Source organism: Euprymna scolopes, chromosome 46, assembly GCF_053919585.1.
Source record: "Euprymna scolopes isolate OS-2025 chromosome 46, ASM5391958v1, whole genome shotgun sequence".
NCBI lineage: Eukaryota > Metazoa > Mollusca > Cephalopoda > Sepiida > Sepiolidae > Euprymna > Euprymna scolopes.
Window position 1 is genome coordinate 94,823,399 of NC_136527.1, and position 15,348 is coordinate 94,838,746.

The window sequence follows — 15,348 nt, forward strand, 5'->3', positions numbered from 1 at the left end:
CACATTTTTATTCATACTGATAAAACAAGACTTGAACGTTAATAGTCTACTAGCATGACCTGTTAACCAGCGTTTCCCAATGGAAGATATCAACAGATACACACTCAAGAGTCAAAACAATGGAAAGAATATGCTGTTGTCCTAACCCTATTCATAAGATACCGGGTGTTGCAATCTCTAGCCTAGGTTAACCAACATGGTCTCGCGATTTAGCAGTCGTCCTATACAACCCATATTTGATAAATTTATTAAAATTTGCTCCAATTTTGTACCTCGTCTTATCTGATGGTCGTCTTTTATGCCGAAATATATGGTATTTATTTGTACAAAAACATTTAAATAACATTTACAAATAACACATTTTTGTTCATACTAACATTCAGCGAGACATGATGGAGTATGCAAGTACCTACACTGGATCATCTGTAAAAAATTAAACATCCAGTGTAGCAGCAAGTCCTGGGAACATCAACCTGAAAAAACAGTTGGAAATGATTTATATACCATACATTACGACCATGTAATCCCTACAGCCACCTACCTTGAAAATGCTGCTGTGAAACCTGACATAGTTATATGGAATAAGTCAGAGAGAGTTGCAACCTTGATTGAAGTGAGTGTTCCTAATGATGGCGGTCTTAACAGAGCTGAAAGAGAGAAACAGACCAAATACCAAGGTCTCATGTATGATAGGAAAAAAAACTGGAATCTTAGGCAGATATCAGTCATACCAGCTGCCATAGGGCTTATAAAGAAGAATCTGAAGTTCTACCTAAATAATATTCCTGGTGAACCAAGTGCAAAACAGATCCAGACAATTGCGCTTAAGGGAACAGCAAGGATACTAAAAAGAGCTCTCGGTTGGTTTCAATAAAAAAGCGGGGCAATATTGGCAGCTGGTTTGGCTGCCCCATACCCAGCATTACAATCTTCAAAGGAAGAAAAATAAAAAATAAAAAATAAATAAAACAATCATACCAGTTATCATAGGTGCCACAGGGCTTATGAAGAAGAACCTGAAGTCCTACCTAACTAATATTCCTGGTGAACCAAGTGCAAAAGAGATCCAGACAATTGCACTTAAGGGAACAACTAGGATACTAAAAAGAGCTCTCGGTTGGTTTCAATAAAAAGCAGGGAAATGTTGGCAGCTGGTTTGGCTGCCCCATGCCCAGTATTTTGGCCCTCGGGACAAGATCAAAGTGTAGTATCTGTTCTTCAGATGCTGCACTTAAGATAATTTGTACCAGTCAATGGAGGGGAAACCCTCTATACTGGGACAATTATTATTTTTGGTAACCAGAGTGCCCCCTTTTTGCCTACTTTTAGGGGAGCTGGTTTTTACCTCACATTAAAAACGGCCTTGTGCCTAATTTGCTCAGTGGGGGAGCAAATAAATACCATCTGTTCCGGCAGATGCTGCAAGCTATGACTAGCTATGACTAGCAAAGACCAGATGTGGGGGAAACCCCACATGCCTGACCATTAACCAGCTCCCATTTCTCACCTCTCGGGAGCTGGTCCCCTTTTTCCCTTCCCCCTCCCTTCACTCCTCACATTAAAAATCGGCCTTGTGCCTAATTTGCTCGGTGGGGGAGCAAATAAAGACAATCTGTTCTTCAGATGCCGCACTTCTATTTCTTGTTCTCTTTCGGTGGAGGAGAAATCCTTCACGACTGAGACAATTTTTATTTTTGTACCTTTTCTCCACGTTAAAAAACGACCCTGGTGTCTAACTCTGTCCCGTGGGGAGGCATAGTAAATAGGTACAATATTCAAAGGAAGAAAATGAAAAATAAATAAAATAGAATAAAACAAGACTTGAACGTCAATATTAAGTCGATAATGTCCTAAGGTGCAAGGGAAACAACTCTTATCAACTTCAAAATCAAATGCTAATAAATGAATAGGATAAATTAAAAAATATAAGACTTTGTTCAATGAGAAATTAGAGAGAAATCTTTATATATACCCTAAATTCAACTTTTTAGGTGATGCTAGAAATGATCTTCTTGAATTAAACTTCAAGCTAATATTAAGTCGTTGTGCTACCAGATTAGATTGTCTGAAGATATTGGCTTCCTGGGACGAAACGCACCTAACATCGATGTTTTTTTTGTTTTTCTACTTCCTTTTGCAAAATTTAATTATGTCGTGCAAAACCAAAAACAACAACCCACCTTTTCCCCAAAAAAAGTTTTCTGAATAAATTTTGTCTGCTATACACAGTGTTTCAACTTAGTTACTTCCCCTTTTGCTTGTGTCACGTGACCCAACATGTCTGCCTCAACGTGTAACCTTATCGAAGTATTTTTACCCTTATCGCGACTGTTTTTCAGATCAGGCTGTCCGAAGATATTGGCTTCCTGAGACGAAATGCACCTAACATTGATGCTTTTGTTTTTTTTTTTTTTTTTTTTTTTTGCAAAACCAAAAAGCAAAAAAAAAACAACCCACCTTTTCCCCTTTTCTCCTTCTTTCCATTTTCCCTTTCTCTTTCTATCACCCCCCCCCCCACCTTCCTGATTAGTTTCCTAACTTAAAATCTTCCAAGCATTAATACTGTAACCCTTTTCCCTCTCCCATTGCAAAACTCATTCATGTTCTGCAGGGCAGGCAACAAAAACGATAAAATCCACTAAAAAACAACCAAACCAAACACTTCAAACTAGCAATTAAAGATACAAAATGTTTGAAGAATAAAAATCTTCTACAAAATAACTGGATGCAACATGTATACTATTTCCAAAATCACTGGATTTAGCATTAAATAACGCAAAAAGGGTTGATATGCCGTAAAACCAATTAATTTTTTTCTTTTTATGCAAAAAAATTTTTACTATCGAATTTTATTTAAAATATTTACCAAATTTTAACATTTTTTTCTTTTTATTCAAAAAATATTTACTATCGACTTTTATTTAAAATATTTACCAAATTTTAACATTTTTTTTCTTTCTATTCAAAAAGTATTTGCTATCGACTTTTATTTAAAATATTTACCAAATTTTAACATTTTTTTTCTTTTATTCAAAAAATATTTACTATCGACTTTTATTTAAAATATTTACCAAATTTTAACATTTTTTTATTAAAAAATATTTGCTATCGACTTTTATTTAAAATATTTACCAAATTTTAACATTTTTTTTCTTTTTATTCAAAAAATATTTACTATCGACTTTTATTTAAAATATTTACAAAATTTTAACATTTTTTTTCTTTTTATTCAAAAAATATTTACTATCGAATTTTATTTAAAATATTTACCAAATTTTAACATTTTTTTTTTATTCAAAAAATATTTACTATCGACTTTTATTTAAAATATTTACAAAATTTTAACATTTTTTTTCTTTTTATTCAAAAAATATTTACTATCGAATTTTATTTAAAATATTTACCAAATTTTAACATTTTTTTTCTTTTTATTCAAAAAATATTTGCTATCGACTTTTATTTAAAATATTTACCAAATTTTAACATTTTTTTTCTTTTTATTCAAAAAATATTTGCTATCGACTTTTATTTAAAATATTTACCAAATTTTAACATTTTTTTTCTTTTTATTCAAAAAATATTTACTATCGACTTTTATTTAAAATATTTACCAAATTTTAACATTTTTTTTTTATTCAAAAAATATTTACTATCGAATTTTATTTAAAATATTTACAAAATTTTAACATTTTTTTTCTTTTTATTCAAAAAGTATTTGCTATCGACTTTTATTTAAAATATTTACCAAATTTTAACATTTTTTTCTTTTTATTCAAAAAATTTTTGCTATCGACTTTTATTTAAAATATTTACCAAATTTTAACATTTTTTTTTATTCAAAAAATATTTACTATCGAATTTTATTTAAAATATTTACCAGATTTTAACATTTTTTTTCTTTTATTCAAAAAATATTTGCTATCGACTTTTATTTAAAATATTTACCAAATTTTAACATATTTTTTCTTTTATTCAAAAAATATTTGCTATCGACTTTTATTTAAAATATTTACCAAATTTTAACATTTTTCTTTTATTCAAAAAATTTTTACTATCGAATTTTATTTAAAATATTTACCAAATTTTAACATTTTTTTTATTCAAAAAATTTTTACTATCGAATTTTATTTAAAATATTTACCAAATTTTAACATTTTTTTTATTCAAAAAATTTTTACTATCGACTTTTATTTAAAATATTTACCAAATTTTAACATTTTTTTTATTCAAAAAATTTTTACTATCAACTTTTATTTAAAATATTTACCAAATTTTAACATTTTTTTTATTCAAAAAATTTTTACTATCAACTTTTATTTAAAATATTTACCAAATTTTAACATTTTTTTTCTTTTTATTCAAAAAATATTTGCTATCGACTTTTATTTAAAATATTTACCAAATTTTAACATTTTTTTCTTTTTATTCAAAAAATTTTTACTATCGAATTTTATTTAAAATATTTACCAAATTTTAACATTTTTTTTATTCAAAAAATTTTTACTATCGAATTTTATTTAAAATATTTACCAAATTTTAACATTTTTTTTATTCAAAAAATTTTTACTATCGACTTTTATTTAAAATATTTACCAAATTTTAACATTTTTTTTATTCAAAAAATTTTTACTATCAACTTTTATTTAAAATATTTACCAAATTTTAACATTTTTTTTATTCAAAAAATTTTTACTATCAACTTTTATTTAAAATATTTACCAAATTTTAACATTTTTTTTCTTTTTATTCAAAAAATATTTGCTATCGACTTTTATTTAAAATATTTACCAAATTTTAACATTTTTTTTCTTTTTATTCAAAAAATATTTACTATCGAATTTTATTTAAAATATTTACCAAATTTTAACATTTTTTTTTTATTCAAAAAATATTTACTATCGAATTTTATTTAAAATATTTACCAAATTTTAACATTTTTTTTTTATTCAAAAAATATTTACTATCGACTTTTATTTAAAATATTTACCAAATTTTAACATTTTCTTTTTATTCAAAAAATATTTACTATCGACTTTTATTTAAAATATTTACCAAATTTTAACATTTTCTTTTTATTCAAAAAATATTTACTATCAACTTTTATTTAAAATATTTACCAAATTTTAACATTTTTTTTATTCAAAAAATATTTACTATCGACTTTTTAAAATATTTACCAAATTTTAACATTTTTTTTATTCAAAAAATTTTTACTATCAACTTTTATTTAAAATATTTACCAAATTTTAACATTTTTTTATTCAAAAAATTTTTACTATCGACTTTTATTTAAAATATTTACCAAATTTTAACATTTTTTTTATTCAAAAATTTTTACTATCAACTTTTATTTAAAATATTTACCAAATTTTAACATTTTTTTTTTATTCAAAAAATATTTACTATCAACTTTTATTTAAAATATTTACCAAATTTTAACATTTTTTTTTATTCAAAAAATATTTGCTATCAACTTTTATTTAAAATATTTACCAAATTTTAACATTTTTTTTATTCAAAAAATTTTTACTATCAACTTTTATTTAAAATATTTACCAAATTTTAACATTTTTTTTATTCAAAAAATATTTGCTATCAACTTTTATTTAAAATATTTACCAAATTTTAACATTTTTTTTATTCAAAAAATATTTACTATCAACTTTTATTTAAAATATTTACCAAATTTTAACATTTTTTTTATTAAAAAAATTTTTATGTAAAATATTTACCAAATTTTAACATTTTTTTTATTCAAAAAATATTTACTATCAAATTTTATTTAAAATATTTACCAAATTTTAACATTTTTTTTATTAAAAAAATTTTTATTTAAAATATTTACCAAATTTTAACATTTTTTTTATTCAAAAAATATTTACTATCAACTTTTATTTAAAATATTTACCAAATTTTAACATTTTTTTTATTCAAAAAATTTTTATGTAAAATATTTACCAAATTTTAACATTTTTTTTATTCAAAAAATATTTACTATCAACTTTTATTTAAAATATTTACCAAATTTTAACATTTTTTTTATTCAAAAAATTTTTATGTAAAATATTTACCAAATTTTAACATTTTTTTTATTCAAAAAATATTTACTATCGACTTTTATTTAAAATATTTACCAAATTTTAACATTTTTTTTATTCAAAAAATTTTTATGTAAAATATTTACCAAATTTTAACATTTTTTTTATTCAAAAAATATTTACTATCAACTTTTATTTAAAATATTTACCAAATTTTAACATTTTTTTTTATTAAAAAATTTTTTATTTAAAATATTTACCAAATTTTAACATTTTTTTTATTCAAAAAATATTTATTTAAAATATTTACCAAATTTTAACATTTTTTTTATTCAAAAAATATTTACTATCAACTTTTATTTAATATATTTACCAAATTTTAACATTTTTTTTTATTAAAAAATTTTTTATTTAAAATATTTACCAAATTTTAACATTTTTTTTTATTAAAAAATTTTTTATTTAAAATATTTACCAAATTTTAACATTTTTTTTATTCAAAAAATATTTATTTAAAATATTTACCAAATTTTAACATTTTTTTTATTCAAAAAAATTTTATTTAAAATATTTACCAAATTTTAACATTTTTTTTTATTAAAAAATTTTTTATTTAAAATATTTACCAAATTTTAACATTTTCTTTTATTAAAAAATTTTTATTTAAAATATTTACCAAATTTTAACATTTTTTTTTATTAAAAAATTTTTTATTTAAAATATTTACCAAATTTTAACATTTTTTTTTATTAAAAAATTTTTTATTTAAAATATTTACCAAATTTTAACATTTTTTTTTATTAAAAAATTTTTATTTAAAATATTTACCAAATTTTAACATTTTTTTTTATTAAAAAATTTTTTATTTAAAATATTTACCAAATTTTAACATTTTTTTTTATTAAAAAATTTTTTATTTAAAATATTTACCAAATTTTTACATTTTTTTTATTCAAAAAATATTTATTTAAAATATTTACCAAATTTTAACATTTTTTTTATTCAAAAAAATTTTATTTAAAATATTTACCAAATTTTAACATTTTTTTTTATTAAAAAATTTTTTATTTAAAATATTTACCAAATTTTAACATTTTTTTTTATTAAAAAATTTTTATTTAAAATATTTACCAAATTTTAACATTTTTTTTTTCTTTCCACCCAACTTGTATTCATTGCAGATATTTGGTGATTGTGATTCCGATGGTTTTTACAAAGGAGAATGTAATGGGCAAGTCGGGTATGTCCCATGCAATATGGTCACAGAGGTTAAAGTCGATGATCCTGATGTGGTACAACAACTGCTAAAAGAATCTAGCAGTACGTCCAGCGGAGACAGCAGCAGTACTCCTGGTGAGTAATTGATCCAAACCAAATACTCATATGAACAGTAATAGTGGAACTTGATTATTTAAGAAGATTTGAACATGAATATGGTATAGTCATCCGGGAAGCAGCCCCATGGTATTGTGTTCCAGAGTCGGTTGTTAGGTGTTGCTAAACTAAAACTCATCAGAGCCATTTTTTCTAGTTCTCACATAGTGCTCAACACTACTTGTTTATCAAAACGAATAAATGTTTTAAATAAATTTGAATTTAACTTTAAGTATTTCAATGGCTTGTAGTCGTTTTTAATCCCTGGAGGTAGTAATTTAGTTTCTAGATGGCATACATAATTGCAAAAGCCTCCTTTTCAATCACTGATCTAAACTAAATACATGTATGGAATTGATTATTTAAGAGGACGGCTCAACAGGAATTTACATTAGATTTGAACATGAGTATGGTATAGTCATCTGGGAAGCAGCCCCATGGTATTGTGTTCCAGAGTTGGATCGTTCTAGGATAGAAACTCTGCTCATGGAATTTTTGTTTAGTTTTAGGCACAGATAGAGTGGGGGAATTTGTTGACAGTGGTTTTAGCTAGACTGGTATTTATTGTGAATGTTTTGCAGGGGGGGGTACCATAGATTGAAGCTCAATCAAGCACTTGCCATAAAATTAGTTTTAGGGAGTGATAGAGTGGGGGGGAGTAATGTTGGAATTAAAAAAAAAAATTTTTTTATTTTATTTTCACCCCAAACAAGGCATAGTGCACTCGTGACACGGTTCTAAAATCTCTCATTGTCACCCCTGGGGAATTAGCATCTTCAGTTTAATTTCGTTTTTTTTTTCTTGAAATATCGTAGAGTATACCCTCTATGATCATATATTTTGCCAATCGTCCGGCCTCTGTCTGTAAGCTAATTTCTTGTATGTCATTATCCGATTGAGCCCTTCTGATTTCTTCGGTTCAATGGGGGTCCCTAATGGCAACGAATTCCTTGCTTTCAGTGCTCCAGGATCCGAGACAACAGGTCAGCGCACGTGTCATCATTTCCCTCCAAGTATTCAATCTGACAGTGATATCCACTGAGCTTTAGAACCCACTGTTGAATTTTCTTACTATTTCAACACAGACCGAAAACTGAAAAAGTACAATTTTACTTATTATGGACTGTTCCGTTGTATCACAGTTCTTAAGTGTTGCTAGACTAAAACTCTTCAGCGCCAACTAGCGAATTTGCAACCAGCTATTCGATTGTCGACACTTCTACTGAGTCATGCAATCAGTGCTAAGTATCCAAAAACAGACTGTTCCGCTGTATCACGGTTGTTATGTGTTGCTAAACTAAAACTCATCAGAGCCATTTTTTTTTCTAGTTCTCACATAGTGCTCAACACTACTTGTTTATCAAAACGAATAAATGTTTTAAATAAATTTTAATTTAACTTTAAGTATTTCAATGGCTTGTAGTCGTTTTTAATCACAAAGTCTGCATCCTGGAGGCAGTAATTTAGTTACTAGATGGCATACATAATTGCAAAAGCCTCCTTTTCAATCACTGATCTAAACTAAATACTTGTATGGAATTGATTATTTAAGAGGACGGCTCAACAGGAACTTACATTAGATTTGAACATGAGTATGGTATAGTCATCCGGGAAGCAGCCCCATGATATTGTGTTCCACAGTCGGATAGTTCTAGGATAGAAACTCTGCTCATGGAATTTTTGTTTAGTTTTAGGCACAGATAGAGTGGGGGAATTTGTTGACAGTGGTTTTAGCTAGACTGGTGTTTATTGTGAATGTTTTGCAGGGGGGGGGGTGTACCATAGATTGAAGCTCAGTCAAGCACTTGTCATAAAATTAATTATAAAGCAGAGATTTTTCTTTTTACACAGTGATAACCACTTATCAAGGCCCGGAAGCCACTCAGGGATAAGGGTTATTGCAAGTACATTATGTTAGTGTGGAGATTTGATGCAGTGTTTAATTAAGGGGGCGGTTCATTAGGAATTTGTTAACATTGGACTTGAAGACATCCAAGTTGTAGTCCGGAGGGAAGCAGGCAGACGGAACAGAGTTCCACAGGCGTGCAGTTCTAAGAAAGAAGCTTTGTTCATGGAATCCGCGTTTTGATTTAGGCACAGATATAGAGTGGGGGAAATTTTTCACAGTGGATTCAGCTAGACAGGTGTTTTTCGTGAAAGATTGGCGAGGGGGGACCAGAGATTGGGGTTCAGACAAGCACCTGCCATGGAAATAACAAATCGCATTGTCTAAAGGAAGCAGGAAGGCGAAAAGATCATTGGCCACTAGATTGCGTAGACGGTTTTGTACCCTGTCAAGGTATGAAAGAATGTGGAAATAGTACTCCATATATTTTAATAGACTTTATTGACGAAAATCTACATGTAAGTGTTATTGGTCGATAAAAATTTTAGAGGCATCGTTATTTTTAAGTGTAATTTAAAAATAACGCAGGCTTAAAAAAGTAAATGTATTTATTTTATTTGAAATTTTATAACAAATAACACTCTATAACAGGCACGAGGGGGAAAACGAACGAACGAACACATATCCAACGCAATGGGAAAAACCCTAGAGGAAGCAGTCCTGGATATGACCTAAAACTATATCCGATGGTGAGGCCCCACCTTGCGGGCCTTGGGGAGTGTGGAGCCACCCTTTAATTGCCATTGCTCCCAGGTCCACTCTGACCCAGAGTGGTAGTACCTTTTAGGGTCCCAACTATGGGTTAAATAGAATCTGACGTAAAAAAAATATATATATACTCCATTAAAAATCGTTCCTCAAAATGACTAGATTCGGCATTAAATAACCTGAAAAAGGTTGATATGCCGTAAAACAAAAACACCCAACCAACCTAGAGGAAGATCTTCAGTCTGTCGTGGAATAGGGTCTAAAATGGATGGTAACGTTCAATGCTGCCAAGACTAAGCTCGTTTTCTTTGATAATCACAAGAAACCTTCTCAACCATCAATAGCTATGGCTAAAGATACATTACCTGAAAGTACTTCTTTCAAACTCCTCGACTATGAGCTGGAACAGATACATTGAGAGTATTGCCAAGGCTGCTGCAAAGAAGGTGGGCTCTCTCTACCATGCTAGAAAGTTGCATATGCCTGAAAGTATCCTTTACCTTTACAAGGCAACCATTATGTATGGAGTATTGTTGTCACATTTGGGCTGGTGCATCTGCTACTAGTCTCTCACTCCTGGACAGAGAGTCGCCAACCTGATAGGTCCCAAACTGTCATCGACGAAATGTTGCATCCTCTGCTTGTTTTACAAGTATTTTAATAATGGATGCTCCGACGAACTACAAACTCTTGTACCCCTTCGACGTAAATACCCCCCCCCCCCCCGACAAACCCGACAAGCAGCAAAATCCCACCCCTACACAGTAGAGATCCCTAGATGTAAGAAGGCCTGCTACTCTAAACGGCTCCCCCCAGAACTGCTAGACTTTGGAATTCCCTTCCAGGTTCCTGCTTCCCCAACTGTACTGACATGCATAAGTTCAAGTGTAATGTGAACAGAAATCTTGCTGCTCAACTCTCTACCTAGTATCCCTGCAACTTATGTCCCTGAGCCTCCTACATCAAAATGGCACTGTGCCTTATTTGGGGTGAAAATGTAATTTTAAAAAGTATATATCTACAATTATATGAATGCAACTTTGTCTGTGTGTGTGTGTGTGTGTGAGTTCGTTCGTTATAGACTCAAAAACGACTGGGCCGATTTTTATGAAATTTCACACAAAGATACTTGGTGTGCCTTGCAGTGTTTTAAGGTTTTGGTATCAAAATGTTTCCAACAAGTATCAGCAACAGTACTGGCTATCTATTATTGTACAAATGAAAATGACCGGACATTTTTCCAGGTCATTGCTTAGCGACAAGCCAGACATCGATATTTATGTTATGGAAGTGTTTGTACTACTACTTCACACTTCACAGCGCACACACACACACAACCATTACAGCGTATTTTCTCTTTCTTTCTTTTTTATTTTGGACGACGTAACTTCTTAATGTTGTTCTGTTAATTTGAAAAAATAGTTCTTCCATTTTTTTCATTTACTTGACTTTAATTAACACTTTAAATAACATTTTATTCATACAAATACAAATTCATTACTCATTAAAAAAAAATAATCATAACAACAATAAACCCACATTGCTTAGGATTAAAATTCAAGACATTTCATGCAAATGTAATATGCACAAACTGCAGCACAATATCTGAGGTGTGTTATAGGCATATTACCTTTCCACTTCCTCAATAATCGTAGATTCCTATATTTTTTCTGCTGAGAGTTTACTGCCAAAATCGGTTAAAATCAATGGAAGTAGTAAAATCTTTTCTCTTTATATAATTCCTTCTACTCCCATCACCACTTACACCATTGCGGGATCGTTCACAAGGGACAGTTATGAAGAAACACCGGTTTCAGTTGTCTGTACTTCGTAGTTGCTTAAAAAACTTGGAATTAATTTTTACCATACGTTTCTGGTTTATGCTTCCTATTGGGTGAAACGCACCACGAAATTAACCAATAGCAACATTCCCACAAACATTAATTCTTATCCCACGCTTAATTTTACGTTGCTTGATTATTATTTTTTCCCCAACATTTTTACAATAAAAAAAAAAATTCTTTCCATTTCTTTTTTTTATAAAATTAACATTTAAAACATCATTTCCGTTTTATTCAATGTTTTGTAGTTGCTTAAAAAACTGGAATGGAATTTTAACGTTCCGTTTCTTTCTATGCTTTCTACTTGGTGAAGCATACCATGGACTTAACCGAAACGAACGGGTTATTTATGCTTTTTTCTTTCTTTTTTTTTTTGTTTTTCGCTGTGTTTTATTGTTTTTGTTTTTCCAAACATAATTTTTATCCTTATTTTTGCTTTTTATTTTTCTGATTTCTTTTTTAAACCGGTTTGACATTTGTTTGCTGTTTTTTTTTTTTGTTTTGGTTTTTCCGATCTTTATAAAAAGTTTAACATCCCGTTTAGCTTATCAATTTCTGACGTTTCATCCGCAGACGCGTGCCACATTTTAATTAAATGAACATACATATATGTATATACACCTATACGCATATATATACTAGCATGTCAACCTGACTTAGACAGAGTCATTCGTGTAACAGCACTACGCCGGAAATTAGGAAGTATTTTAGCTGACTATAACCAACATATTTTTTTGTGTGGTTTATTTTAATTTAAAGTTTGCCGCCTCTAAAAAACGTTTATTATTTTGTTTTATTATTCGTTTTGTAGTTGCTTAAAAAACTGGAATGGAATTTTAACGTTCCGTTTCTCTCTATGTTTTCTACTTGGTGAAACATACCATGGACTTAACCGAAACGAACGGGTTTTTTTTCTTTCTTTTTTTCGTTTTTGGCTGTGTTTTATTGTTTTTGTTTTTCCAAACACGTTCATAATTTTTTACCCTTATTTTTTGCTTTTTACATATATGTATATACACCTATACATATATATATATATATATACTAGCATGTCAACTCGACTTAGACAGAGTCATTCGTGTAACAGCACTACGCCGGAAATTAGGAAGTATTTTAGCTGACTATAACCAACATATTTTTTGTGTGGTTTATTTTAATTTAAAGTTTGCCGCCTCTAAAAAACGTTTATTATCGTTAATTTTATTTATTTATTTTTTTTTACCCATCCCAGCCAAAGAAAACTTTCCCTCCAACTCACTGTATATGAGTTCTGGCCTGCCTGTTGCCTCTGACCAGCTTGGTCCAGGGAAACACATGGTTGCACTTTATGACTATGACCCCCAGGAGCTTTCACCCAATGTCGATTCGGAAGTAAGTATAACATGAAATATTCACTTGTATAATAATCTCTAAACAAATTACAGGTGTTAACTCTATTTTTATTATTTTGGACTATTAGTCTCATCCTGATGAACATTGTCTGAAGATAGCGGTTTCAATCCCACCCAAAGCGTGCCAGAGGTAATTGGTCAAAAATGTGGTGAGACGACAACAACTACGGATGGCAGTGATGGCTGAGAATGCAATTAGGAGATTCGAAGTTCCTATCTGTCGCGGTTACCACCTGACGAAGGCCAGAGGAAGTTGGCCGAAACGTTGTGAACCAATAAAAAGATTAAAACAAAAAAAACAACAACTAATAAAGATGAGACTAATAGTCTGAAATAATAAAATTAGAATTAACATATAATGCTCATCTCAAAATAAATTCCAATTGAGGAATAATATATATAAATTACAGGTGCTTAAACGGCACTTCTACACTATCAGAACAAATTTTTGTAGTCGATAAATGGAGTTTTCAGATAAAAAACAATGGTTTCTACTGATATTTTTTGTCAATTCTAATAAATTACAATGTTAACTACCAAATTATGCAGTCGAAATTACCTGAATATTACCGAATTATTAAAAAAAAAAACTTTAATCGCGTTGGTGGTGATAAATTATGGCTCTTTTTTATGAAATAAATCGAAACAAAAAAAAATACCTCCCTTTCTAACTCTCTGGTGTCTTACATAAGCAAATACGATCATTTTATTCAAATTATATTTTTATTTTCTTTAATAAATAATTTTCTACCTCATGGATTTTTGTAATTTTTGGATATAATCATCTTAAGAATACGGAAAATACATAGATGTCACTGTGTCAGGGGAGACAACTCTTGTTTACTAAAAGGTTCATTCTTTAATAAATGATTTTTTACCTCATGGATTTTTGTAATTTTTGGATATAATCATCTTAAGAATACAAGGAATACAAAGATTCTATTGTTTTCATGTGAAATTCAGTTTTACAATTTCCGAAATTTTGTTTTGATACTGTAGAAGCGCCGCTTATGCAGATAAGATACTGTGCTGAAATAATGTTATTATTTAGAAAGCCATTCTTAACTGAGAAGTGTTTTGTTACTATTTTGTACTTTCACTTAACAATTTAATAAACAAACGATACTGTAAAGTTTGAAATGTACTTGGTATATATTTTCAATGTGATGCGTAAAGAAATATGGTTGCTTGGTTGGTTGTTTTTGTTTTACGGCATATCAACCCTTTTCGGGTTATTTAATGCCGAATCCAAAGATTTTAAAGAAAAAATTTTTTAATAGAATATATTTGTTTTCACGTCGGTTTCTATTTAACCCATAGTTGGGACCCTAACAGGTACTACCACTCCGGGTCAGAGTGGACCTGGAAGCAATGGTAATTAAAAGGTGGCTCCACACTCCCCCAAAGCCCACAAGCTGGGGCCTCACCACTGGATATGGTTTAAGGTCATATCCAGGACCCCCCATTGAGGGACTTTATCCTCTGCAGGGGGCAGTCGGCGTATTCTAATGCCTCACCGTAAAGAATTTGGGGAGTTCTTAATGTCTTGCATTTTGATAGGACAATATGCAATAACTTTTAATTGGTCCATTACAGTAGTATCAGTTTGACGCTTCTACACTATTGGGACGAAATTTGGGAAATTGTAATATTGTACGCTGTAGTTGTGTATATGTGTAAAACCATAATATACATTGGAGATATGATCACAAAAAATAATTCAATTTCATATAAGAACCTAATTACACCTGCACTATAAACTGACTTGATATAATTAGGTCCTTATTTAAAATTTAACCTAATTAAAAAAAAAACCCAGAAAAATCGGCGCTTCTACACTATTGGGACGAAATTTGGGAAATCGTAATACTGTACGCTATAGTTGTGTAAAACCATAATATACACTGGAGATATGATCACCAAAAAATAATTCAATTTCATATAAGAACCTAATTACACCTACACTATAAACTGTCTTGATATAATTAGGTCCTTATTTAAAATTTAACCTAATTAAAAAATTAAAAAAAAAAACAGAAAAATCGGCGCTTCCACACTATTGGGACAAAATTTCGGAAATGGTAAAACTG

The 15,348-nt window shown here is 29.1% G+C and overlaps 1 protein-coding gene across 8 annotated transcripts in view; it reads left to right on the plus strand.

The window, feature by feature from the left end:
• LOC145270514 (uncharacterized) overlaps positions 1-15,348 on the plus strand; it is a 107,661-nt gene that overhangs the window by 75,009 nt on the left and 17,304 nt on the right. For all 8 annotated transcript variants that reach the window (XM_080126167.1, XM_080126171.1, XM_080126174.1 and 5 more), the window contains 2 exons: positions 7,220-7,391; positions 13,099-13,238. In XM_080126167.1, coding sequence (XP_079982293.1) covers positions 7,220-7,391; positions 13,099-13,238 — 312 coding nt within the window. The remainder of the gene's footprint in view (positions 1-7,219; positions 7,392-13,098; positions 13,239-15,348) is intronic.